Source organism: Hemitrygon akajei, chromosome 21 (assembly GCF_048418815.1).
Source record: "Hemitrygon akajei chromosome 21, sHemAka1.3, whole genome shotgun sequence".
Taxonomy (NCBI): domain Eukaryota; kingdom Metazoa; phylum Chordata; class Chondrichthyes; order Myliobatiformes; family Dasyatidae; genus Hemitrygon; species Hemitrygon akajei.
In genome coordinates this window covers 49,674,407-49,699,145 of record NC_133144.1, presented here as the reverse complement: position 1 = coordinate 49,699,145, position 24,739 = coordinate 49,674,407, and the positions used below count along the sequence as shown (strand labels likewise).

The following is a 24,739-nucleotide window of genomic DNA, read 5'->3' as shown; positions in this document are numbered from 1 at the left end:
TACTACAGACTAATGGAACTTGATACAGAAGGCAGAACCTTGACCATGAGAAGTACAGTCATGTGCTTTTATGTAAAGCCTTCAAGGTAGTGAAATTTCTCAGGGTCCTTAATAATGAGATAAAAACCATAAGTGCAGCCAGCTTTTACGCAAAGGTTGTAAATGGTACGCTTTCTGCACCAATACTTGTGCCATTGTCAGAATTTACCTCGTCCAATGTGGAAGTGAGCATCCAGTATTGGTGACAGTCTACTCTGCTTCCTGCACTGCTTGCTATCCCCAGGGACGCCTTGTGGAGTCTAATAGTGTGGTAGGATCTCCTGCAGTTTACCTGGCTCTTGAAATGGAAATTCTACCCTGAACCAATGCTGGGTTGAACCTGGTCCAAGCACAGTTGCCCCACTCAGCTGAATGGAAGGGAGACAAGAACCCCTGGAATAAAGTAGATGGTTGTGTTTTTATAATACCTACCCTTAACAACTTTCATTGATTTTTATATGTGTTACCATTATAAAGTTTTAAACCAGAAGAAGACAATGGCAAACTATTTCTGTAGAAAAAATTTCCAAGAACAATCAATGTCACGGAATGGCCATGATCACGGAAAGATCATGTGGCATATAACGAATGAACAAACAAAAGCTTTGAAAGCAACCGTAATGGACAAAACTAGCATTAATTTTGATAAGCCTGCTTTGACAAACTGTAAATTTGTAAAAGTAAAATTGCTTTTAATCTTAATAATTCTTGAATAAGTTTCAGAGAGGGTCATTGTGGGTAGCAGTAGATGTAACATATGTGCAATTCCACTTAAAAAGGCACCACATAATTTGGTTGTCCTCAAAACTTGAAGGCAGTGGATTAAAATGGGGAGAAGCAGAGTGGACTGCCAACTGGAACAAAGTGGAAGCATAAAAGGAAATTCCCTAGGGATTAATTCTAGGACCATTTATTTTTTAATTTTCTTAATGCCACAGACTTGAGTGTGCAGGGCACAATTTCCAAATATGCAGATTACACAAAACCTGGAGGCCTAAAGAACTGTTGTAAGATAGTGATGGTCTTGCAGAAGTTGGCTGGTAAAATGGGTAGAAGGTGAAATTTAATGATGAGAATTGCAAATTGTTATCCTTTGGACAGGAAGAAAATGGAAAGCAATATAAAATGAGTGGACACCATTCTAAAAGGGGTTCAAGTGCACAGAGACCTGGGGACATATCTTCTTCATTCATTGAAATCGGTAGAATAGATTGAGAAAGCGTGTGGGGGGGAAAAAAAGCTTACAGGACCCTGGGCTTTGTAAAAATAAAGCAGAGTAGGAGAGTAAGGAGTAAGTCATGATGGCTCTTTATAGAAAATCAGTCTATAACAAATATTACATCCAGAATTAGGTTCCCTGCTTCACAGAGGATGTGAAAACCTTATAAATGGTGTAATAAAGATCAGAAGCTGGGGAGGATCAAGTGGAGAGTGTTGTGAGGGGATCCAATAGTATTTATAGTCAAAAAGAGAATGGACAGAGTAGATAGGGATTATCTACTTCCATTAATGGAATAGCAATGAACCAGGCAACACAGAATGACATTGATTGGCAGAAAACGTGAGTAAAACATGTTGAATGGTTCAGAAATGGAGATTACTTCCAGGACAGCAGTGGAAGAAAGGCCAAATGTACCTTTTAAAAGGGAGATGGATTTATGCACATGGAAATATTTGTAGTTTATAGAGAGAGGGCAGGGAAGTGCATCTGGCTGAATGTCTCTTCCACAGTGGGCTAAAGAGCATCTTTTTGTAATTCTGTGATACATTTAAGCAAAGTCAATATTTAATACTTTTTTTAATCCAAAAGATACTGAATCTTTGTGAAGATCAAAAAATACTCCTCATGTATACAGTGGCCCTGATCACAATGACAGTTTTAACAGGAGGTGAGCTTAGGGTCATGGTCTCACTGGCTATCAAATGTCACTGTATGAGGTCAGCCAGCTGCCTGTGCTTTGAATGAACTTGCACAGCACTGGACTGTGATGGAGGAGGTGGTGGTCATGCTTCCAGAGAAAGACTGCTCTGGGTGACTGTAACTTCAGCCAACATACTCAAAGACCCTTCCCAAACCAGATATTCTCTCCTTTCCCCTCTCCTAACAGGCAGAAGATACAAAATCCTGAAAGCATGTGTCACTACTTTCAAGGATAGCTTCCACCCCGCTGTTAAATGACTAATGACCAGATCTCTTGTACGATTCTTGACCTCATAATCTACCTTGTCATGGTCCTGTACCTTACTGTCTACCTGCCCTGCACTTTCTCTGTGATTTTAACTCTCTATTCAGTGTTCTACTATAACTTTTCCCTTGCACCTCCCCGATGTAATGACGTGATGAAATGACTGGTATGGACGATCTGCAAAACAAACTCTTTCACCGTCCCTCAGTACATCCGACAATAATAAACTGATTTAACAACTCAATGGAGCAAACAGAGTGGCCCAGGGGCAGGTGGGTAGTGATTTATGAAGCAAAGGTAGACAGCGTTCTGTTGGAGACATGCGGGGGTGATTTGGTCACCAGAATGTGAAACTTTGCACCAGAAGCCAAAGCTGATCAGCTGTCTCAGGGAGAGGTGAGTGAATGATAATATTGCTTCATGTGCATTTTGAAATATTTTTATTGATCATGCAATATATCAACAATAATTTACTTAACCGTTTCATTGATAAAAAAGGCATTATTAATATTTCCAGCAGTGATGTGGAAGGTGAGGAGGGCATTGGAACCGCTGTCGATGTCAGTTGCCTGAACCCTGGCAACTCTGGTGGACGTGTCAGTACTTTCACTGATGGTGCAGTTCAGTGGGATGTTCTGGAGCACAGGGTCATTATCATTTATATCCAGCACACGAACTCCAACCAGTACCTATGTGGAACAGAATTAAAGACCAGAATCAATGTAATTTTCAGTGCAGGATAAAGCCATTCAGCCCATAATATTGACTCTGAGAAGATCTACAGTTGATTCTTCAAGTTCAGAAAAGTTCTCCATTTCAAGAACTTGCCCAATTCTCTTTTTTAAGATTCAAAGAAAAAGACTGACTTTCTTTGTCACATATACATCCAAAGCTTCAGTGAAATGAACCGCTTGCGTCAAATCAAATGGTGCTGGGCAGCCTACAAGTGTCGCTATGCTTCCGGCACCAATGTAGCATGGGCACAATTCACTAACCCTAATCTGTACATCTTTGGAATGTGGGAGGAAAACAGAGCACCGACAGTCATCGGGAGAATGTACAAACTTCTTACAGAAAGTGGTTGGAATTGAACCCCAATTTTACAGATGATGCTGAAAAGAGATGCTAACCGCTATGCTATCATGCTGTCCAATTTATTACTGATTATGCTTGACTATCATTCCAAACAATGTACTCCAGATCATAAATTCACTGTGTAGCACATCCTTGTCCCATCTCCTTTGTCCTCGATCTCCATCCACTAAATTCCAATACTTCTGACAGGTTTTGTTTCAGGATTTTGAATCTCTCCTTTTTTTTATAAAGGAAAACACATTTAGATTCTCCAGTCTCCCAAAAACTGGAGTCCCTCAACATTGGAACCATTCTGATAAACCTAGTCAGTATTCTTCCTCAAGGCTCCAGAGTTCAAGACAATTAAGACTTGGTTGTGGGAGGCTCAGAAACGGTTACAGGATGGTCTTGAGTTAGCAGACTGAGCTGTGTTCAAGAACTCATCTACGGACCTGTTTGATTACACCAGGGTCATTACAGACTTAGATGAATGTGTCCCTATAAAATTGTTCAGGATTTTCCCCAATCAGATGCCCTGGGTGACCAATGAAATCTGGAACCAGCTGAGAGCCAGATCAGAGGGATTCAAGTCTGGAGATCAAGAACGCTACAAGAGGTGCAGGTGTGATCCCCAGAAAGCTATCTCTCGGGTAAAGTGGAGATTCTGGACTAGAATGAAATCAATGAGGGATGCTCAACAACTGTGGCAGGGATTGAATGCCATAAAAGTTAAATCTTGCGACATAGGGGACAGTAGAGCTTCCAGATGAGCTCAATGTCTTCTATGCATGCTTTGACCACCAGAACAGGGAGGACCCATCACGCTCCCCCATGTTTCCTGATGATCCTTTGGTCTCAGTATCTGAAGATGATGTGTGGGCTGCCTTCAAGAGAGTGAATCCAAGGTAGACATCTAATCCAGACGGAGTACATGGCTGAGCACAGAAGACATGCGCCGACCAACTGGCAGGTCTATTCATGGAAATCTTCAGCCTCTCACTCCAGCAGTCTGTGATACCCATCTGCTTCCAGCAGACTTCAATCGTACTGGTGCCCAAGAAGAGCATGGTAACCTGCTTAAATGACTCTCGCTCAGTGGCACTTGCATCCACAGTGATGAAGTGGTTTGAGAGGCTGGTGTTGAAGCATATTACCTCCTGTCTGACAGGCAATGCAGATCTGCTCCAACTCGCCTACCAAAACAACAGGTCTACAGCAGATGCCATCTCATTGGCTCTTCGCCCTACCCAGGAACATATGGATAGCAAACATGCGTACATCAGGATGCTCTTTATTGATAACACCTCAGCATTTAACATCATCATCCCCTCAAAACTAGTAAACTCAAGACTTGGGCCTCAATACCCCAGTGTGCAATTGGATCCCGGATTACCTCACTTGTAGACCCCAATCAGTTCAGATTGCCAAAAACCATCTCCTCTACAATCTCCATCAGCACAGGAACACTGCTGGGATGTGTACTTAGCCCCCTGCTCTACTCGCTTTATACCTTTGACTGTGTGACTAAATACAGCTCCAACACCAAGTTTGCTGATGACACCACCGTTGTGGGCTATATCAAAGGGGATGATGAATCAGCATACAGGAGGGAGATTGAAAACTTGGCTGAGTGGTATAATAACAACCTCTCAATGCCAATAAGACCAAGGATTTGATTCTAGACCTCTGGACAGAGAAACCAGAGGTCCATGAGCTAGTAATCATCAGAGGATCAGAGCTGGAGAGGGTCAGTAACTTTAAATTCCTGGGTGTCACTATCTCAGAGGACCTGTCCTGGACCCATCATATAAATATTATTATGAAGAAAGCACAACGGCGCCTCTACTTCCTCGGAAATCTGCAGAAGTTCAGCATGTCATTGAAAACCTTGGCAAACTTCTATAGATGTGTGGTGGAACGTATGGTGACTGACTGCATTACGGCCTGGTATGGGAACACCAATGCCTTCGAGTGGAAAATCCTACAAAAGGTAGTGGACCAGTATATCACGGTAAAACCCTCTCAACCATTGAGCACATCTACATGAATTGTTGCCATTGAAAAGCAGCATCCATCATCAAAGATCCTCACCACCCAGGCCATGCTCTATCCTCGCTGCTGCCATCAGGTAGAAGGTACAGAGGCCTCAGGACTCACCACCAGGTTCAGGAACAGTTACTACCCCTCAACACCAAGCTCTTAAACAAAAGGGGATAGCTACACTCATTTAAGGACTGTTGTATTTGTTATTTCATGCTCATTATTTATAGCCATTTATTTATATCTGCAATTGCACAGTTTATAGTTACTGTTCTATAGATTTGCTAAGTATGCCCGCAGTAAAAGAATATCAGGGTTGTATGTGGTACTCTGATAATAAATTTTACTTTGAACATTGGTTCAGAGGTGTAAGCAGTTGTTGTGTTGTTCTTCTTAAGCCAATCCCCTTAGTGGGGCAAAGACCGCCAACAGCAGTTAGGTAGAGTCCTCTCTCTTTGGTCAGTCTTGCAAATTGTCACTAAGAGTATCCCATCTTCAAAGATGCTTCCTTTCCTGGGATACGGTCTTTGGAGGTTCTGTTGGCAGTTCTGTAGCTCTGGGTTTTTACAGGATAGGTTTGCTAGCTCCATGTCCAACTCTCCTGCTTCTGCAGCCAGGCTTGGGGACATCCATGGTGGAGTTAGTTGTTGCTTTGGTTTCCTTTAAGTCTGTAGGTGTTTCATTTAAATTGCTCCATGAACCAGAAGGCTGAAACAGAAATGCAGAGCTCAGGAGATCCTGGTAACTGCACTTTGGTACTGATAGGGTGAGCACTGGAAACAGTGTATCTGCCAGAGACAACCTCTCTGTGTCTCTGAGCAAACAGAAGGTTCCCATTACACTTCAAAGTGGTTCATACTTCCTGACCATTCTCAAAGACTAAAATCATAGCCACTGCATTAATTGTGTAGGGACAGAAGTGAACAGGGAAGGTTGGAGGAAAAGGGGAGGAAAAATATAAGACAGGAAGAACTCTGAAAAAATATTCAAAGGAGATAGTAAATGATTGAAAGAGAGTGAAAGATGGAAATCAAAAGAGAAAAGAAATAAAGGAAAATACAGAAAAGAAACAGGGAAATGAAGATTTTAAGAACAATTAAAACTGCAGATAGACAAAAATAAATTTACTCAATATATTTGAGACAAGAAAGGTGGACATCTTTTGACATTAGACTAATGAAATGACGACATAAAGCTCATGGAAGGAAGGAAATGCAGAATCTTCACATACAGGCCAAGTCACTGTCTGAGAGCAATCACTGCCCAAAGTTTATGTATTTGATTAAAAGTGAAAATAAGTGAAAGAAAAATTTTGTACACTGATCAACATTAGGAGCTGAGAACACTGACAAGCTGACTGACCGTACTGCTTAGCGGTGGCGTTCCTCTGTCCTTGCCCATAATGGTTATGTTATAAAATGCCACACTCTCGCGATCTAACTCGGCGTCTCTCCTCACACGGAGTTCCCCTTCCACTGGAGAAATAATGAACTCATCTGAAGATCAAGCAAAGGAAATTTTAGTTGGAAAAAATTATGTTCATCATTTATTGCAGAACATACAAAATAAACCATGAGGTGAGTTCTTGTAGGATTACCCACTGTGGAAAGGTAATGTACTCGTTGTAAGCCTTTCTTCTATTTTACACAACTTTGCAAATTGGTATAATGCTCATTAATTTTCTTATTCAAGATCTCCTGCAAATGGGTACTTAATGTGATATTAAAAAGATATAAAGCTTTCAGATGTATAGCATCTTTCTACACATCAGGTGATTCTAAAGCACTTGACAGCCAACTGGCAACAGTGCAGTTACTGTTGTAACATTGGAACCACAGTAGCCAATTAACTCATAACAAGCTCCCCCCAAAAAATCGATGTGATAATGATGAATTGAAGCGATTTAGAGTTATTGATTAAGGACTATAGAAAGTCCAAGAAAACATGTTGAACTCCACAGATCTTATTCAAAATACTGCCAGGGACTCCTTTATGCCCACAAGTGAGACTTCGGATGAATTATAATTGAAAAACGATGCCCCCAGTATAGCAGCACCACACTCTCCCCGTCACTACTCCATGCCCAGTGCGACACAAACAACCATCAAAGGATCGTGAATGCTTTTTACAATCATGAGCAAAATATTCCTTACTTGCATTCATTTAGTAAGGGAAATCTCCCCTTTTAAGAAGTATTGAGTCCTCAGATATTACACTAATTTTATTTCACATTGAATTAATATAACTCTGATAAATATTATAGTGAATTAATATTACTTCATTAGTATTATAATGGTTAACTGTACTCTGGATTAATATTAGTCTATAATTCTATTAGCCAAGAGCACCTCATTCATCACATAATGAACTCAGAGGGCTCTGGTGCTCAGCTGGCGCTAGGTAATCTTGAGTAACTCCTGCAGAAAAGGACAATAGCCACTGGTGTAAAAATTGACTGAATTTGGTGAACAGATTCTGCCTGTATTTATTTTACATTAGTGGAAGATATCTACTCAGGATTTGCTTAAACTTAAAATGTTGGATGTTGGAAAGGGATTAAAATCCCCAAATCATGGTCTCCTTGCAAATTTTCTCTGTGATCTTTCAATTGTACTGATATCTTTTCTGTAGGTAGGCGATTAGAACTGCACACAAGACTTCATATTTGGTCTCAGTAATCTCTTATACAACTTCAACATAACTTGAGAATATAGGGAGAATTAAAAATGGGATTAATATCGAATTAATGCAAAGAGGTGGTTGATAATTGTTGCAGACTCAGTGGACCATAGGGACTGTGGGTTCGATTTCAAAATTTGAAAAGAGAAGTTTGGGTAAGTACATGGATGGGAGGGGTATGGAGAGCTATGGTCCAGGTGCAGGTTGATGGGATTAGGTAGAATAACAGTTCAGGAAGGACTAGATGGGCTGAAAGACATGTTTTTGTGGCTGTATGGTTGCTTGCAAAATTTCTTCAGTCCTGCGTTGATCATTGCTTCAGATCATCATTTCACTGTCATCCTGCATTACTTTCTCCCTCAATCATGCAGATAGCTTCCCCGCAGTCACGCTGTTTTACCTCAACCATTTTGGAAACTGGAAACAGACTAAAGATTTTATATTGAAACCATTAAGATAACATTTTACAAAGAAAATATAGATCATAAGACCAATAGATGTAGAAACAGAATTAGGCTGCTTGGCCCATTGGGTCTCTCCGCCATTCCATCATGGCTGATTTATTATCCCTTTCAACACCATTCTTGGACTTTTCCCCATAACCTTTGATGCCCTGATTAATCAAACAACCTCCGCCTTAAATATACCTAATGGCTTGGCCTGCATAGCCATCTGTAGCAATGAATTCCACAGATTCACCACCTTTTAGCTGAAGAAAATTTTCCTCATCTCTGGTTTAAATGGACATCCCTCTATTCTGAGGCTGTGCCCTCTGGTCCTAGACTCACGTACTATAGGAAACAGCCTCTCCACATCCACTTTATCTAGGCCTTTCAATATTCAATAGCTTTCAATGAGATCTCTCTTTATTCTTCGAGCCTCCAGCATGTACAGAGCCATCAAGCACTCCTCATGTTAACCCTTTCATTCCTGGGATCATTCTCATGACACTCTCCAATGCCAACACATCTTTTCTTAGATTAGGGGCCCACAACTGCTCACAATACTCCATGCGGTCTGACCAATGGCTTATAAAGCCTCAGCATTACATCCTTGCTTTTGTTTGTAGTCCTCTCGAAATGAATGATAGCATCTCATTTGCCTTCCTTACCAATGACTCAACCTGTAAGTTAACTTTTAGAAATCCTGCTCGAAGACTCCCAAGTCCCTTAGCACTGTTTTTTGAATTTTCTCTCCATTTACAAAATAGTCCACACCTTTATTCCTTCTACTAAAGTGCATGACCATATACTTCTCTACACTATAATCCATCTGCTACTTCTTTGACCATTCTCCCAATCCGTCTTAGCCCTTCTGCAGACACCCTGCTTCCTTAACACAACCTACCCCTCCACCTACCTTTATATCATCTGCAACCTTGGACACAAAGCCACCAACTTCTTCATCCAAATCATTGACATATAATGTGAAAAGAAGCGGTGTCATCACTGACCCCTGTGGCATACCATTAGTTACCCACCTCCAACCAGAAAAGGCCCCCTTTACTTCCACACTTTGCCCTCTGTCAGTCAGCTAATCCATGCTAGAATCTTTCCTATAATACCATGGGCTTTTATCTTGTTAAGTAGCCTCATGTGTGGCACCTTGTCAAAGGCCTTCTGAAAATCTAAATAGACAACATCCTCCGACTCTCCTTTGCCTATCCTGCCTGTTACTTCCTCAAAGAATTCCAATAGATTTGTCAGGCAATATTACCCCTTAAGGAAGGCACACTGACTTTGGCCACTTTTGTCATGTACCTCCAAGTATCTTGAAACCTCATCCTAAAGATAGACTCTAACATCTTCCCAATCACTGAAGTCAGGCTAAGTGGTCTATAATTTCTTTTCTTCTGCCTCCCTCCCTTCTTAAAGAGTGCAGTGACATTTGCAATTTTCCAGTCATCTAGAAATCATTCCAGAATCTAGTGATTTTTGAAAGATTATTACCAATACTTCCATAATCTCTTCAGCAACTTTTTGATTGTTGATCAGTCACACACTTTCCTGATTGCACAACTTAATCTGCGCGAACTTACTGAGGGGATCGCCTGCTATGATGCTGTATTCTACTTGCCCATTTGGGCCAGAGTCTTCATCTTCCGCAAGGAATGTCCACACTCTCGGACCTGGTTGACCTTCAGTGATGTCATATGGACCTTCATAAGGATGAAGGAACCTTGGGGTCATGTCATTGATATCATTCACATTGACAATCACCTACAACAAGAGAAAACACTCATTTAAATTCTGGTGATTTAATGATTTACTGTTTTCATGCAGAACTGCCTTTCGTTCTTAGCCTTGCATATATGATTTTGGTTAAATTTCACTTTAATTAGAGAGATCAAAGAACAAATAGTGAAATCAAATGCTCTTTCTCTCCCACTGCAATGACTGATATGTCATTCTGCCTTGTACACATCAGGGAATGCATTCTTTAGACCAACCATGGATGAATACCATTAAGCAAGGTGTCCATGGACCCAGGTTAGGAACCCCTGCTTCAGAGAAACAGAACTGATAGTCAAAGCATCCAGCTACATATGTTATGGAAAACTTGCTTCTGCAGAGAGTTTGTAATCTGGAACTAGCTGCCTGTTACAACGTTGAAAAGAATCAACACTTTTTGAAATGGAATTGGATGGTCAGTAAATAAGGCTAATTGGAAGCTGAGTGGAAGTGAGCTGTGTGGACTCAATGGGTTGACATACTAATGCCTCTTTCTGTGCTGTAACCGTTTCTATGAAAACAAAGTTTCGCTTGATTGGGCAATTGCTCACCCATCTCAATGGGCAATGAAGCCATTAAAAACAATACAGACTTTACTGTACCTTTAGGTGCAGCTGTTAAATCTGTGTTGCTAACGTACTGTCCTCATCATTCTGCATTAGACATCATTAACCTTTGCTGTTTGCAACTTACTATCTAAATCTAATGCGTGTTCAGCACTCCAGGAGAAGTGTCTATTAATTTACCCTTTGTGCGTCAGCCGCATGGAGGATGTCATCATTTCTCGGGGATTGGCACAGCTGAGCCAAGTGACAACAGGAGCATTGAACCATCTTGAGGTCAGTTTATTCCAGTAAAATCCACAGAAGGGGCTCTTACTTCTTGTGCTCTTGTTGCTTATGTATTGGATGCTCATCCAGAAGAGAGAGAGAGTGTGTGCTTGTTTCTGGCACAGTCAAGCATGGGATGAGAGTGGGGTGGATCAACAATAGCTCTCTCCAAGAGGGCGAGTATGGTATCCAAGGCACAGCTGTTTCTCTCCTGACTGGTTCAGTATTTCCAAATTTCTCTGTTCTTATTCACAAAAGATGTACCTTTAGAGAAGTAAACAGGCTCCTGACGGTAATCCTGGAGAGTCATGGAGTGGCAGTTTTGATTGTTCTATTACTGAAGAATAGAGGTTGGGCTTTGGGAACAGCCCACAGATCAAAGTGCCCCATGTTACACGGCTGCCTGGAGCAAGCCTCAACAAGTGCCACCACATCCTTTTCCAGATCATGAAGTGCTGGGTGATCTGCTACTGCTATAAGATCATCTGCTTGGTGAAAGACGCACTTTGTTCTACCTGAAACGTATTCTTCCAGTGTAAGGAGATGTCCACAGGCAAATATTGTTGACTGGCACTTACCAAGGTGAAGGACCACAATCTGAGGTCCTGCTGTCACTTCACGTGGAGCATCTCACAGGTGCCTTGCTTAGGGAGGAAACATAAATGGCTTTGAGGCATTTTAAGGGAATGCAATGGATTGCTGGTGCAATGAACGTAGAGAAAGATGTACTATTGAATTTTCTGCACAGATTATGAATAAAGTATATTTTTGGACAAAAAGGAAAGAATGTACAGTAAATATTATCCATGATCAAGAAATGAGACACGACAGCTGTCAAGTGCCAAGCTGGAAGATAACAATTCCAAAAGAGCTACAGAGGATACTGTGCATTGGGAGCACACACTTCGAAAGCAAAGCAACAAGCCAGTCAGGAAAATGGACCAGGGTGAGATACCCTAGAGGAAAACACATCCCGAATCCAGGGCTTGTGGAAGGTGGTCACTCCACAGAGATTTAGAAGTTTTAAAACAGTGAGATTTTTGCAAAGTTACTCATTGGTGAAGCAGCTGGAGGAACCAGATTGGTGTGAGCTGTGCTGCTGCCTACGACAAAGATGCATTGGAGTCGGTGTGTGAAGGCGGTGTGCAGTTTAACAGCGAGTGAATTTTACTTGTGATCACACGACCCTGTCGGACATTGGTAATGTGGAATGCTACAAGCTTGGTTCACTGGTTTTTTGGTGGGACCGATGACGGGGGGAGCTGTGTGCCCTCGGAGGCAGTGAGGAATTGGCCATCTGCCATGGTGTTCCCTTTTTGAAGCCATCCAGGACAGAGTCACTGATTGGAGACAGCGTGGAGCAGCTCTCCAGTGTTTAATCTGTGGAAGACAAGCTGAATTGTGTTCATCTGCTAATGGCTACGGGTTTGCTCTTGACGGCAACATTCATGGACGGAGGGCATTTGTCAACATTTTCTTGAGTGCCCTTATGCTTACTGTTACATTATATGTGCTATATATGTCTTGTGCTATATATAATTCTTGGTACAGTGTTTTGCACCTTGGCCTCTGGAGGAATGGTGTTTTGTTTGGCTGCATTCATGGGCACTCATGTATGGTTCAATGCCAACTAAACTTGAACTTGAAACATTGAAAGGAAGCAGGTAAAAGTGACAGAGATAAAGATGAGCTTTATTTGTCACATGTACGTCGAAACATTGAAGCATATGGCGAAATGAGTTGTTTATGTCAACCACCAACACGTAGTGAGGATGTGCTGAGTGCAGCTCATGAGGTTTACCATGCTTCTGGCTCCAACGTGGCATGAACACAACTCACCAGGGTACCATAGTCCTTACTACAGTGCTATTGCAACCTGGGGCACTGGAGTTTGGAGTTCATTTCTGGCATCCTCTAAGAAAGTTTGTATGTTCTTCCTATGTGCACGTGGGTTTCCTCAGGGTTCTCCGGTTTCCTTCCACATCCAAAGACGTTCCACTTGGTAGGTTAATTGGCCTGTGATTAGGTTAGGGTTAAATAGATGGGTTTGCTGTGCGGGTGGCTCATTGAGCAGGAAAGGCCTGTTTTGCGTTGTGTCTCTAACTAGCTAGCTAAATAAACAAACAAACAAACAAACAAACTCACCAACCTTAGCCTATATGTTTTTGGAATGTAGGAAGAAAACAGAGCTCCCGGAGAAAGCCATGTCATCATCGGAAGAACGTAAAACCTCCCTACAGACAACGTTGGTAATTGAACACTAATCACTGGCACTGTAAGGCATTATGCGAACACTATGCTACCCTGCCACTCCTGATTCAATGGAATTCAACACTTCAGATATGTCAATTACAGCTTCCAGCGTTGTATGAAAACAGAGGACTGAGTGAATTCAGAGTTGTTTGAATTTATAACTGGACATTAACTTAAACAGTTCACTAATAGGATAATTTCATGTGTGGTATTACTAGAGTGCTCTGATTTATTTAATTTCTGATAGTATATAGAATAGGTATATGTGCTGAAAGTTCAGCAAGTGAAGAACTATTAAGGAATGGAAGGAAACCTTTTAATCCAAAGAGTGGTGGAATCCAGAACTCATGCGTGAGGCAGGAAAGTTTAAATGATTTAACATTTACCTAGATAGCATTTGATATGGGTTTCTTCAGGGTGCTCTGGCTTCCTCACACACCCCAAGGATGCACATGTTAGGATTAGGGTTAGTAAGTTGTGGTCATGCTATATCGGCATCAGAAGCACAGCAACACTTAGCAGCTGCCTCAAGCACATCCTCATACAGTGTTGGTTATGATGCAAATGACTCATATCACTGTAAGTTTTGATGTACTGTACACGTGACAAGTAAAGCTAATCTTTATATTTAAATTTTTTGGTGTTAACATATCAGAAGATCTATTCTGGGACCAGCACACAAGTGTCATTACAAAGACAGCATGACAGTGACTCTACTTTCTTACAAATTTGTGCAAATTGAGCATGTCATCTAAAACTCTGACAAACTTTTGTAGATGCACAGTGGAGAGTACCCTGACTGGTTGAATTATGGCCTGATGTGGAAACACCAATGAGCATGAACAGAAAAGCCTACTAAAAGTGGTGGATACAAACCAGTGCATCCCTATTACTAAAAGCCTTCCCTATTACTGAGATACAAACCAGTGCATCCCTAAAAGCCTTCCTTATTACTGAGCACATCTACAAGGAACACTGCTACAAGAAAGCAGCATCCATCATTAGGGATCCCCACTATTCAGCTTATGCTCTCTTCTCGCTGCTGTCATTGGGAAGGATGTACAGGAGCCTTAGGTCCCACGTCTCTAGGTTCAGGAACAGTTATTACTCTTCAACTACCAGGCTCTTGAACCAGCGTTGATAACTTCACTCACCTCAGCACTAAATGGATTCCACAACCTACAGACTCACTCTCAAGGGCTCTACAACTCATGTTCTCTGATGCACCATCAATAACTCACTCTGAGATGTGAAGGCGAGATATCGGCTTTTATTGCCTGGAAGAAAGAACAAGCAGTGGTTGACCACCATACTACATCCTGGAGACAGAGAGGCCGGGGTCAGGCCTCAATCGCCTTTATACCAGGGTCTGTGGGAGAAGCCACAGGAGCAGTCAGCAGGGGGCGTGTCCAGACAGGTATTTGTAGTTCACCACATTCTCAACATTATTTATTTACTTTTATTATTTTTTTTCTGTATTTGCACAATGTTTTCTTTTACACATTGGTTGTTTGTGTGTCGCTTTTCATTGATTCTGTTGTATTTTTTTTGTTCCACTGTGAATGCCTACAAGAAAATGAATCTCAAGGTAGGATATGGTGACATATATAAGATCATAAGATATAGGAACAGAAGTAGGCCACTTAGCCCATTGAATCTGCTCCACCATTTCATCATGGCTGATCCATTTTTCCTCTCAGCCCCAATCTCCTGCCTTTTCCCCATATCCCTTCATGCCCCGACCAATCAAGAATCTAACAACCTCTGCCTTAAATATACATAAAGACGTGGCCTCCACAGCTGCCAATGGCTAAGAATTCCACAGATTCACCATTCTCTAGCTGAAGAAATTCCTCCTCATCCCCATTCTAAAAGGATACACCTCTATTCTGAAGCTGTGTCCTCGGGTCTTAGACTCTCCCAGCATAGGAAACATCCTCTCCACATCCACTCTATCAAGGTCTTTCACCATTCAACAGGTTTCAATTAGATCACTTCTCATTCTTCTGAATTCTAATGAATATAGGCCCTGAGCCACCAAATGCTCTTTATATACTCTTCAACGCTCATCAAACAAGACATTCAACCCTGGAATCATTTTCGTGAACCTCCTTTGAATCCTCTACAGTTTCAGCACTTCCTTTCCAAGGGGCCCAAACCTGCTCACATTACTTAAAGTGAGGCCTCATCTGTGCTTTATAAAGTTTCAACATTACATCCTTGCTTTTATATTCTAGTCCTTTTGAAATGTATGCTAACATCGCATTTGCCTTCCTCACCACAGACTCAACCTGCAAATTAACCTTTCGGAAATCCTGCACAAGTCCCATTGCACCTCATTTTTTCAATTCTTTTCTCCATTTAGAAAATAGTCAACCCTTTCTTTTCTCCTATCAAAGTGCATAATCATACACTTCCCAACACATATTCCATCTGCCATTTCTTTGCTCATTCTCCTACTCTGTCAAAGTCCTTCTGTAGTCTCGCTACTTCCTCAAAACTAACTGCCCCTCCACCTATCTTCATATTGCTTGCAAACTTTGCAACAAAGCCATCAATTCCATCATACAAATCATTGACATATGACATAAAAAGAATCGGTCCCAACACAGATCCCTGTGGAACACCGCTAGTCACTGGCAGCCAACCAGAAAAGGCTCCCTTTATTCCCACTTTTTACCTACTGCCAATCAGCCACTACTTTATCCATGCTAGAATCTTTCCCACAATACCATTGGTTTGCAGCTTGTTAAGCAGCCTCATGTACGGCCCCTTGTCAAAGGCTCATGAAAATTCAAATATACAACATCAACCAATTCTCCTTTGTCTATCCTGCTTGGTACTTCTTCAAAAAATTCCAACAGAATTTCCCTTGAGGTAACCATACTGACTGTGGCCTATTTTATCATGTGCCTCCAAGTACCCTGAGACCTCATCCTTAATAATTAACTCCAGCATCTTCCCAACCACTGAGGTCAGACTAACTGGCCTATAGGTTCCTTTCTTCTGCCTCTCTCCCTTCTTGAAGACTGGAGTGACATTTGCAATTTGCCATCCTTCTGGAACCATTCCAGAATCTAGTCATTCTTGAAAGATCATTACTAATGCCTTACAATCTCCTCAGCCATCTCTTTCAGAATCTGGGGGTACACCATCTGACCCAAGTGACTTATCTACCTTCAGACCTTTCAGTTTTGCAAGAACCTTCTCTCTAGTTATGGTAACTTCACACTTTTCTTAACACCACACACCTGAAACTTCCACCATACCGCTAGTGTCTTTCACCATGAAGACTGATGCAAAATACTTATTCAGTTCATCCGCCTTTGCCTTGTCATTTTCCAGTAGTCCGATATCCACTCTCATTTCTCTTTCACCTTTTATATCTGAAGAAAATTTTAGTATCCTCTTTAATATTGTTGGTTAGCATACTTTTGTATTCCATTTTTACCTTCTTAATGACTTTTCAGCTGCCCTAAGTTGGTTTTTAAAAGCTTCCCAATCCTCTAACTTCCAGGTAATTTTTGCTCCAGTTAATGCCCTCTCTTTGGCTTTTATGTCGGCTTTGATTTCTCTTGTTGTTGTTCTCATGGTTGTGTCATCTTGCCTTTAGAATGCTTCTTGCTTTTTGGGATGAAGGTATCCTGTGTCTTTTGAATGTTTCCAGAAATGCCAGCTGCTCTACTGTCATTCTTGTCAGTGTTCTTTTCCATTCAATTCTGGCCAGTTCCTCTCTCATGCCTCTGTACTACTGATACATCTGATTTTAGCTTCTCCCTCTCAAATTTCCCCGTGAAGTTGGTCATATTATGATCACTTTCCCCTAGGGGTTCTTTTACCTTAAGTTCTCTAATCAATTCTGGTTCTTTGCACAACGCCCAGTCGAAAACAGCTGATCCCCTAGTGGGCTCAACTACGTGCCGCTCTGAAAAGCTGTCTCATAGGTACTCCAGAAACTCCCCCTCTTAGAATCCAGCACCAACCTGATTTTCCCAATCTACTTGCATATTGAAATCCCACGTGACTGTTGGAACATTGCCCTTTTGGCATGTATTTTCTATCTTCCATTGTAACTTACAAACCACGTCCTTACTATTGTTTGAGGGTCTGTATACAACTCCAATCAGGGTCATTTTACGCTTAAGAGTTCCTTAGCTCTATCCACAATGATTCAACACCTTTTGACCCTATGTTACCTCTTTCTAGTGATTTTATTTTATTTCTTACCAACAGAGCAACATCACCACCACCCCCCCCCCCCCCCCAGCCTTCCTGCTTGTCTTTTCAATACAATGTGTATCCTTAGACATTAAGCTCCCAACCTTCTTTCAGCCATGATTCGGTGATGCCCACAACGTCATACATGGCAATCTGCAACTGTGCTACAAGTTCATCTACCTTATTCCGTATACTGTGCACATTCTAATATAACTGCTTCAGTCCTGTATTCACCCTTTTTGATTTTGTCTCTCATCCTGTTGACTGCAATTTTTCCCTATCAACAGCCTCTCCTCACTTTACATTGCCTCTTTTTGTAAACCAGCTACCTCATATTCATCCGCCTTTCCTACGAGACTTCCTACATTAAAATATCGGCAGCTCAGGACATTAGCTGCACCATGCTCAACCTTTTGATTCCTGACTTTGTCTGAAGTGATACCAACATCTGCCTCCACAACCTCTCCACTAGCTGTTCTGTCACTCTGGTTTCCAACCCCCTGCAGCTCCAGTTTATACCCCACCATGCAGCATTAACAAATCTTCCCGCTAGGATATTAGTACCCCTCCAGTTCAGGTGCAAACTGTCCCTTCTGTACAGGTCCCACCTTCCCTGGAAGAGAATCCTCTGATCTTATACCCTCCCTCCTACATCAACTTCTTAGCCACGTACTATACTGCGTAATCTTCCTAGTTCTGGCCTCACTAGCACGTGGCATGGATAGCAATCTTGACATCACAACCCTGGAGGTTCTGCCCTTTAACCTAGCACCTAACTCCCTGAACTCACTATGCAGACCCTCATCACTCGTCCTACCCATGTCATTGGTACCTATTTGGACCACAACCTTTGGCTGTTCACCCTCCCACATAACGTGGATTGTTAGAAGCTGCAGCTTCTTGCCTTCCCACATCCTGCAAGAGGTGCTTTCTATTATCCTGCCTGGCATCTCTACTGTCTTAACTGAACATATGTAAGGAAGAGAAGGAGAAAAAAATCTTAACAGCTTTTCTTTGCTTTCCCTGACTGAAGCCTCTCTTCTCAGAATATATGTACAAACGTTTGTACTTGGATAATAAATTTACTTTGAATTTTGAATTTAGTCTTTAATCTCTGATCTATACCCTATAGAGCTGAGGAGCTAGGAAGTGGAAATATATTAAATGACTACTCATTTGGATGGCACAGATGTGAAGCACCTTCTGTGATAATAATTTCTCTTGAAAAGTACTATATTGATAGACATCAAGGTAGTTTGATTTACACATTTTCTACAGTCTTTATTTGATTAACTGCTGGCAGCCAGCATTGGTGGTTGTACATAGAGGAAACATCCTCAGACACATGGTCTAAATAGTGCAACTTGTCAAGTCAAGCTAAGTCACTTTTTATTGTCATTTCGACCATAACTGCTGGTACAGTACACAGTAAAAACGAGACGTTTTTCAGGACCATGGTGCTACATGAAACAGTACAAAAACTACACCGAACTACGTAAAAACAACACAGAAAAAAGAAACTACACTAGACTACAGACCTACCCAGGACTGCATAAAGTGCACAAAACAGTGCAGGCATTACAATAAATAATAAACAAGACAATAGGCAGAGTAGAGGACAGTAAGTTGGTGTCAGTCCAGGCTCTGGCTATTGAGGAGCCTGATGGCTTGTGGGAAGAAACTGCTACATAGTCTGGTCGTGAGAGCCCAAATGCTTCAGTGCCTTTTCTCAGATGGCAGGAGGGAGAAGAGTTTGTATGAGGGGTGCGTGGGGTCCTTCATAATGCTGTTCGCTTTGCGGATGCAGCATGTAGTGTAAATGTCTGTAATGGCGGGAAGAGAGACCCTGATGATCTTCTCAGCTGACCTCACTATTCACTGCAGAGTCTTGTAATCTGAGATGGTGCAATTTCCGAATCAGGCAGTGATGCAGCTGCTCAGGATACTCTCAATACAACCCCTGTAGAATGTGATGAGGATGGGGGGGGGGGGGGGGTGGGGGTGGGAGATGGACTTTACTCAGCCTTCACAGAAAGTAGAGATGTTGCTGGGCTTTCTTTGCTATGGAGCTGGTGTTGAGGGACCAGGTGAGATTCTCCGCCAGGTGAACACTAAGAAATTTGGTGCTCTTAACGATCTCTACCGAGGAGCTGTCGATGCTCAGCGGAGAGCGGTTGCTCTGTGCCCTCCTGAAGTCAACAACCATCTCTTTTGTTTTGTTCACATTCAGAGACTGGTTGTTGGCTCTGCACCAGTCCGTTAGCTGCTGCTCCTCCTCTCTGTACGCTGACTCATTGTCCTTGCTAATGAGATCCACCATGGTCATGTCATCGGCGAACTTGATGATATGGTTCGAGCTGTGTGTTGCAGCACAGTCATGGGTCAGCAGAGTGAACAGCAGTGGACTGAGCACACAGCCCTGTGCTCAATGTGATGGTGTTGGAGATGTTGCCTCTGATCTGGACTGACTAAGGTCTTCCAGTCAGGAAGTCTAGTATCCAGTTGCAGAGGAGGTGTTCAGGCCCAGTAGGCTCAGCTTTCCAATCAGTTTCTGAGGGATGATTGTGTTGAATGCCGAACTGAAGTCTATGAACAGCATTCGAACGTATGTGTCTTTTTTGTCCAGGTGGGTTAGGGCCAGGTGGAGGGTGATGGTAATGGTGTCGTCTGTTGAACGGTTGGGACGGTACGCGAACTGCAGGGGGTTGTTTCACTGGGAACTCTCTCACCTCTGAGTCATGAGTTCAAGTCCTGGTCTCCAAAATATGAGATTCTTCAAAGTGTAACCAGCCAACATAATTTGAAAATATAGCAACAAACAATCTGCTGGAGGAATTCTGCCAGTGAAAAGTATTTGTTGATATTTCTGGTCAAAATCATGCATCAGGAATGACAGAGTGCTTGGACCCGAAACAGCACCAGATGCTCCCCCTTCCCCCCTCCACAGATGCTGCTTGACTTAACTGAATTCTCCAGTACTTTGCTTGTTGCTCGAAATTCTAGTATCTGCAGTCTGTCAAGTCTTCATTTGAAGACATCTCTGATAATGCTGTCTGCGTGATTTTATGTTCAGAAGGTGACATGACTTCACTGACAGTGAAAAGTTTTGGGATGATCATCTGTTTTGTGATGTGCTTTTTAAATGCAAGACTATTCTTCTTTCTCTAAAGTAGAAAAATGTCTACTGGACATGGGATCAAGGTTGTACAGGTAACATGTGGGATTTTTAGTGGATTCATTGGGAGCTGTGTTTGGGGTGGAGAACTCTCTGTAAACTCTTCAAAAAGTGCCATATCCACCACTCAGAACACTGATTTGAGCCAATGTCTAATCCAAAGCAGGCTACTTCCAGTACTACAACTTCTCCTCTGCAGTAACAGGAACATCAAATAAATTATGCACGCTAGTCTTGTGCTGGAGGATGTTGACTTACAGTCATGTGACCCCCAAATTAGGCCATAATGGCTACTGCTGCCCCCAGCTACTGTGAATCCATCTAATACAGCAGCATGTCAGTCAGTAACTTTGCCAGAGAGAAGTCCTTTTAGTGGCTCAGCAAAGCTTTAAGGCCAGGATATAACATTTCTAGAGAAGCTCAAATGTTGGAACACACTTTAGAATAGAAAAGCACTTGTTGCACAGGGTCACAGCATTATCTGTAAGTTAGTTAAAAAATCCTATTGATGGACGTTTCATCTCTGTCAGTTGTAGGCTTCTCTTTCTCTTGGGACAGCCCTGTACCCTTGTGTACTTTGTGGCAGAGAGGCACTTGAAGAAGAGTAAGCTTCACTACAGCGCATCTTCAACATGAGCCTGGAGCAGAGAAGAGTACCCAGACAGTGGAAAACATCCTGTATTGTCCCGGTACCAAAAAAACCACAACCAAAGGAGTTGAATGACTTCAGACCTGTTGCCTTGACGTCGCACGTGATGAAGACCATGGAGCGGCTGATAATACAGAATCTGAGGCCACAAACCAGGCACGCCCCGGATCCTCTTCAGTTTGCGTATAAGGAGAAGGTGGGAGTGGAGGATGCTATCACGTATTTGCTGCACAAATCCCTCTCTCACCTAGATGGGGTCAGTGGTGCTGTGAGGATTACATTCCTGGACTTCTCTAGTGCCTTTAACACCATCCAGCCCAAGATCTTGGCACAAACTAACGGAGATGGGAGTAGACTCTCACATGGTGGATTGGATAGTGGACTACTTGACAGATAGACCTCAGTATGTGCGGTTGGGAGACTGTAGGTCTGACACGGTGGTCAGCAGCACAGGAGCGCCGCAGGGGACCGTGCTCTCTCCGGTCCTGTTCACCCTGTACACATCAGACTTCCAATATAACTCGGAGTCCTGCCATGTGCAGAAGTTCGCTGATGACACGGCCATAGTGGGGTGTGTCAGGAATGGACGGGAGGAGGAGTATAGGAAACTGATACAGGACTTTGTGATATGGTGCAACTCAAACTACCTGCGTCTGAATATCACCAAGACCAAGGAGATGGTGGTGGACTTTAGGAGATCTAGGCCTCATATGGAGCCAGTGATCATTAATGGAGAATGTGTGGAGCAGGTTAAGACCTACAAGTATCTGGGAGTACAGTTAGACGAGAAGCTAGACTGGACTGCCAACACAGATGCCTCAGATGCCTTGTGCAGGAAGGCACAGAGTCCACTGTACTTCCTTAGAAGGTTGGCGTCATTCAATGTCTGTAGTGAGATGCTGAAGATGTTCTATAGGTCAGTTGTGGAGAGCGCCCTCTTCTTTGTGGTGGAGGAAGCATTAAGAAGAGGGACGCCTCACGTCTTAATAAGCTGGTAAGGAAGGCGGGCTCTGTCGTGGGCAAAGTACTGGAGAGTTTAACATCGGTAGCTGAGCGAAGGGCGCTGAGTAGGCTACGGTCAATTATGGAAAACTCTGAACATCCTCTACATAGCACCATCCAGAGACAGAGAAGCAGTTTCAGTGACAGGTTACTATCGATGCAATGCTCCTCAGACAGGATGAAGAGGTCAATACTCCCCAATGCCATTAGGCTTTACAATTCAACCGCCAGGACTTAAGAACTTTTTAAAAGCTATTATTAATGCTTTTTGAGATAGTGATTTAGATGCATATCATATTTTTTACTGAGTTAAGTATTGTATGTAATTAGTTTTGCTACAACAAGTGTATGGGACATTGGAAAAAAAGTTGAATTTCCCCAAGGGGATGAATAAAGTATCTATCTATCTATCTAAGAAACTGTGGTTATCTTTGATTACTGGGTCTTTAATTTCTTATTCCCCAATTTAAAACCCTGCCCAACTTGTCATGAGTTTGACAAATTCACCAAAAAAGGCCACAGATTAAAATAATTAGTGAACAATATAGAATGGAAAACATTAGTAACAAGTTGGCTCAGTGCACTTCCTTTTGTTGCTGGTATGTCAGAATAAGCAGACATTTATTGCCTTGAGTCTGTTCTAATATTCAGCGGGGCAATGGTTGATCTACTAACTTTACTTCTTATCCTTCACACCTTAATTCCTAGCCTTTCACCCCCCCCCCCCCACCCCTGACATTTCTCTTGTTCTATTTGGTTGATAAAATACATTAAAATACATTGATGTTCGATTTAAAATTTGCAGTGACTAATAAGACTGTTATTTGTAGGCATTAGTTCCAAAATTCTACCACTTCGTGCACGGTGGTACTTCCGAATTCAAAGGCCCATCATGAATTTTCTGTTTCTGTGGAAAGATTTTATATCTACTGATTTCCTCATAATCTGGAAAATTTAGATCACATGATTTCCTGATCTTGCAAATTTCAGGAAATTCAGTGTTAATTCATGCCATCTTGTTTTGTAATCTCTCTTTATAATTTAACCTGTGGAATCTCGAATTTAACCCTTAGACTCCAGGAATCACTCCCAAAATTCTTTCTCTATCATCTCAGCTAAATAACCATATCAGAATAGAATACTCTGTGGAACAGATGGTGGTTCTTCTATCAAAGTATTTCTTCAGTGCAATTTGCATACAAGCCATGGTCTTTATTCAAAAGCACTTACTGTGGTGGTGGAGGTCAGACGGTATGCAAGGTTCGGACACTGGTCAGTGGCTGTAACGATGAGTGTGTATCGGCCATGGGATATCTCATAGTCCAGTTCTTTCACTGCCCTGATTTGACCCTTGACCAACAAAATAACTGCATTTATTCAATGTACAGATGAAATCTTAATTTACGTCCTTAATACAACAAAAAAGACAAGTCATCTGTTATAATATTAATAAATAGCAGCCCATGCTACATTCTTCTAATATTTTATAAGTAGAATTACATAAATCAAAAAAATTCATATCAGAAAATATGTATATCTGTATGTCAGAATAAGTGTGTGATTTTCTAGCACACTTTCCTGCCCACATCTTGATAAGATATCCAGAAATTTACTGATCATAGCTTTGGAAGAAATTAATGAACGAACTTCCACCAGCCCTTCAGGGCAGAAAATTCCAGAAGTTTTTGAACTCCAACTGAAGAAATTCACATTTCAACCATAAATGGTCTGCCTCTCATTTTGTGATCTTAGACTCCACAATTAAAGGAAACTTCACCCCTGAATCTGCCTTGTTGGCCCTTGACACATTGCACTAAGGTCATCTCTCCTTCTGGTCTACATATGATCTGCTCCTTTGGGTTTAACAGTTCCAGAATCATTAATCTCACAAACTGAATATTTGAATAATACTAATTACTCTGATATCCTGGTTTATACTGAACTATTGCTTCCCAATATCCCTAGGTGTTTTATGCACCTTCTTCCTTGAAGACAGACACAAAATAATTGTTTAATTTCTCTGTCATTTTCTATCTCCACGGCTATAAATTCTACTGTCTGTAAGAGACCCACATTTACCTTGCAGGTCCTTAGGGAGGCATGGCAGTGTTGTGGTTAGCACAGCATTTTACAGTACAGGCGACTGGAAAGAAAATACAAAAAAAAACTGAGGTGCAAAGGGACTTGGGAGCCCTTGTGCAGGATTCCTTAAAACGTTAATTTGCAGGTTGAGTCTGTGGTGAGGAAGGCAAATGCAATGTTAGCATTTATTTCAATATAAAAACAAGGATGTAATGTTGAGACTTTATAATGCACTGGTGAGGGCTCACTTGGTGTATTGTGAGCAGTTTTGGGCCCCTTAT

General features: G+C 42.0%; 1 protein-coding gene across 1 annotated transcript in view; it reads right to left on the bottom strand.

The window, feature by feature from the left end:
* Positions 1-24,739, bottom strand: part of cdh23 (cadherin-related 23) — a 1,051,763-nt gene that overhangs the window by 96,579 nt on the left and 930,445 nt on the right. The window contains exons 38-41 of the mRNA XM_073025359.1: positions 23,607-23,726; positions 10,057-10,237; positions 6,702-6,835; positions 2,705-2,914 (exon numbers count right to left, since the gene is read on the bottom strand). Coding sequence (XP_072881460.1) covers positions 2,705-2,914; positions 6,702-6,835; positions 10,057-10,237; positions 23,607-23,726 — 645 coding nt within the window. The remainder of the gene's footprint in view (positions 1-2,704; positions 2,915-6,701; positions 6,836-10,056; positions 10,238-23,606; positions 23,727-24,739) is intronic.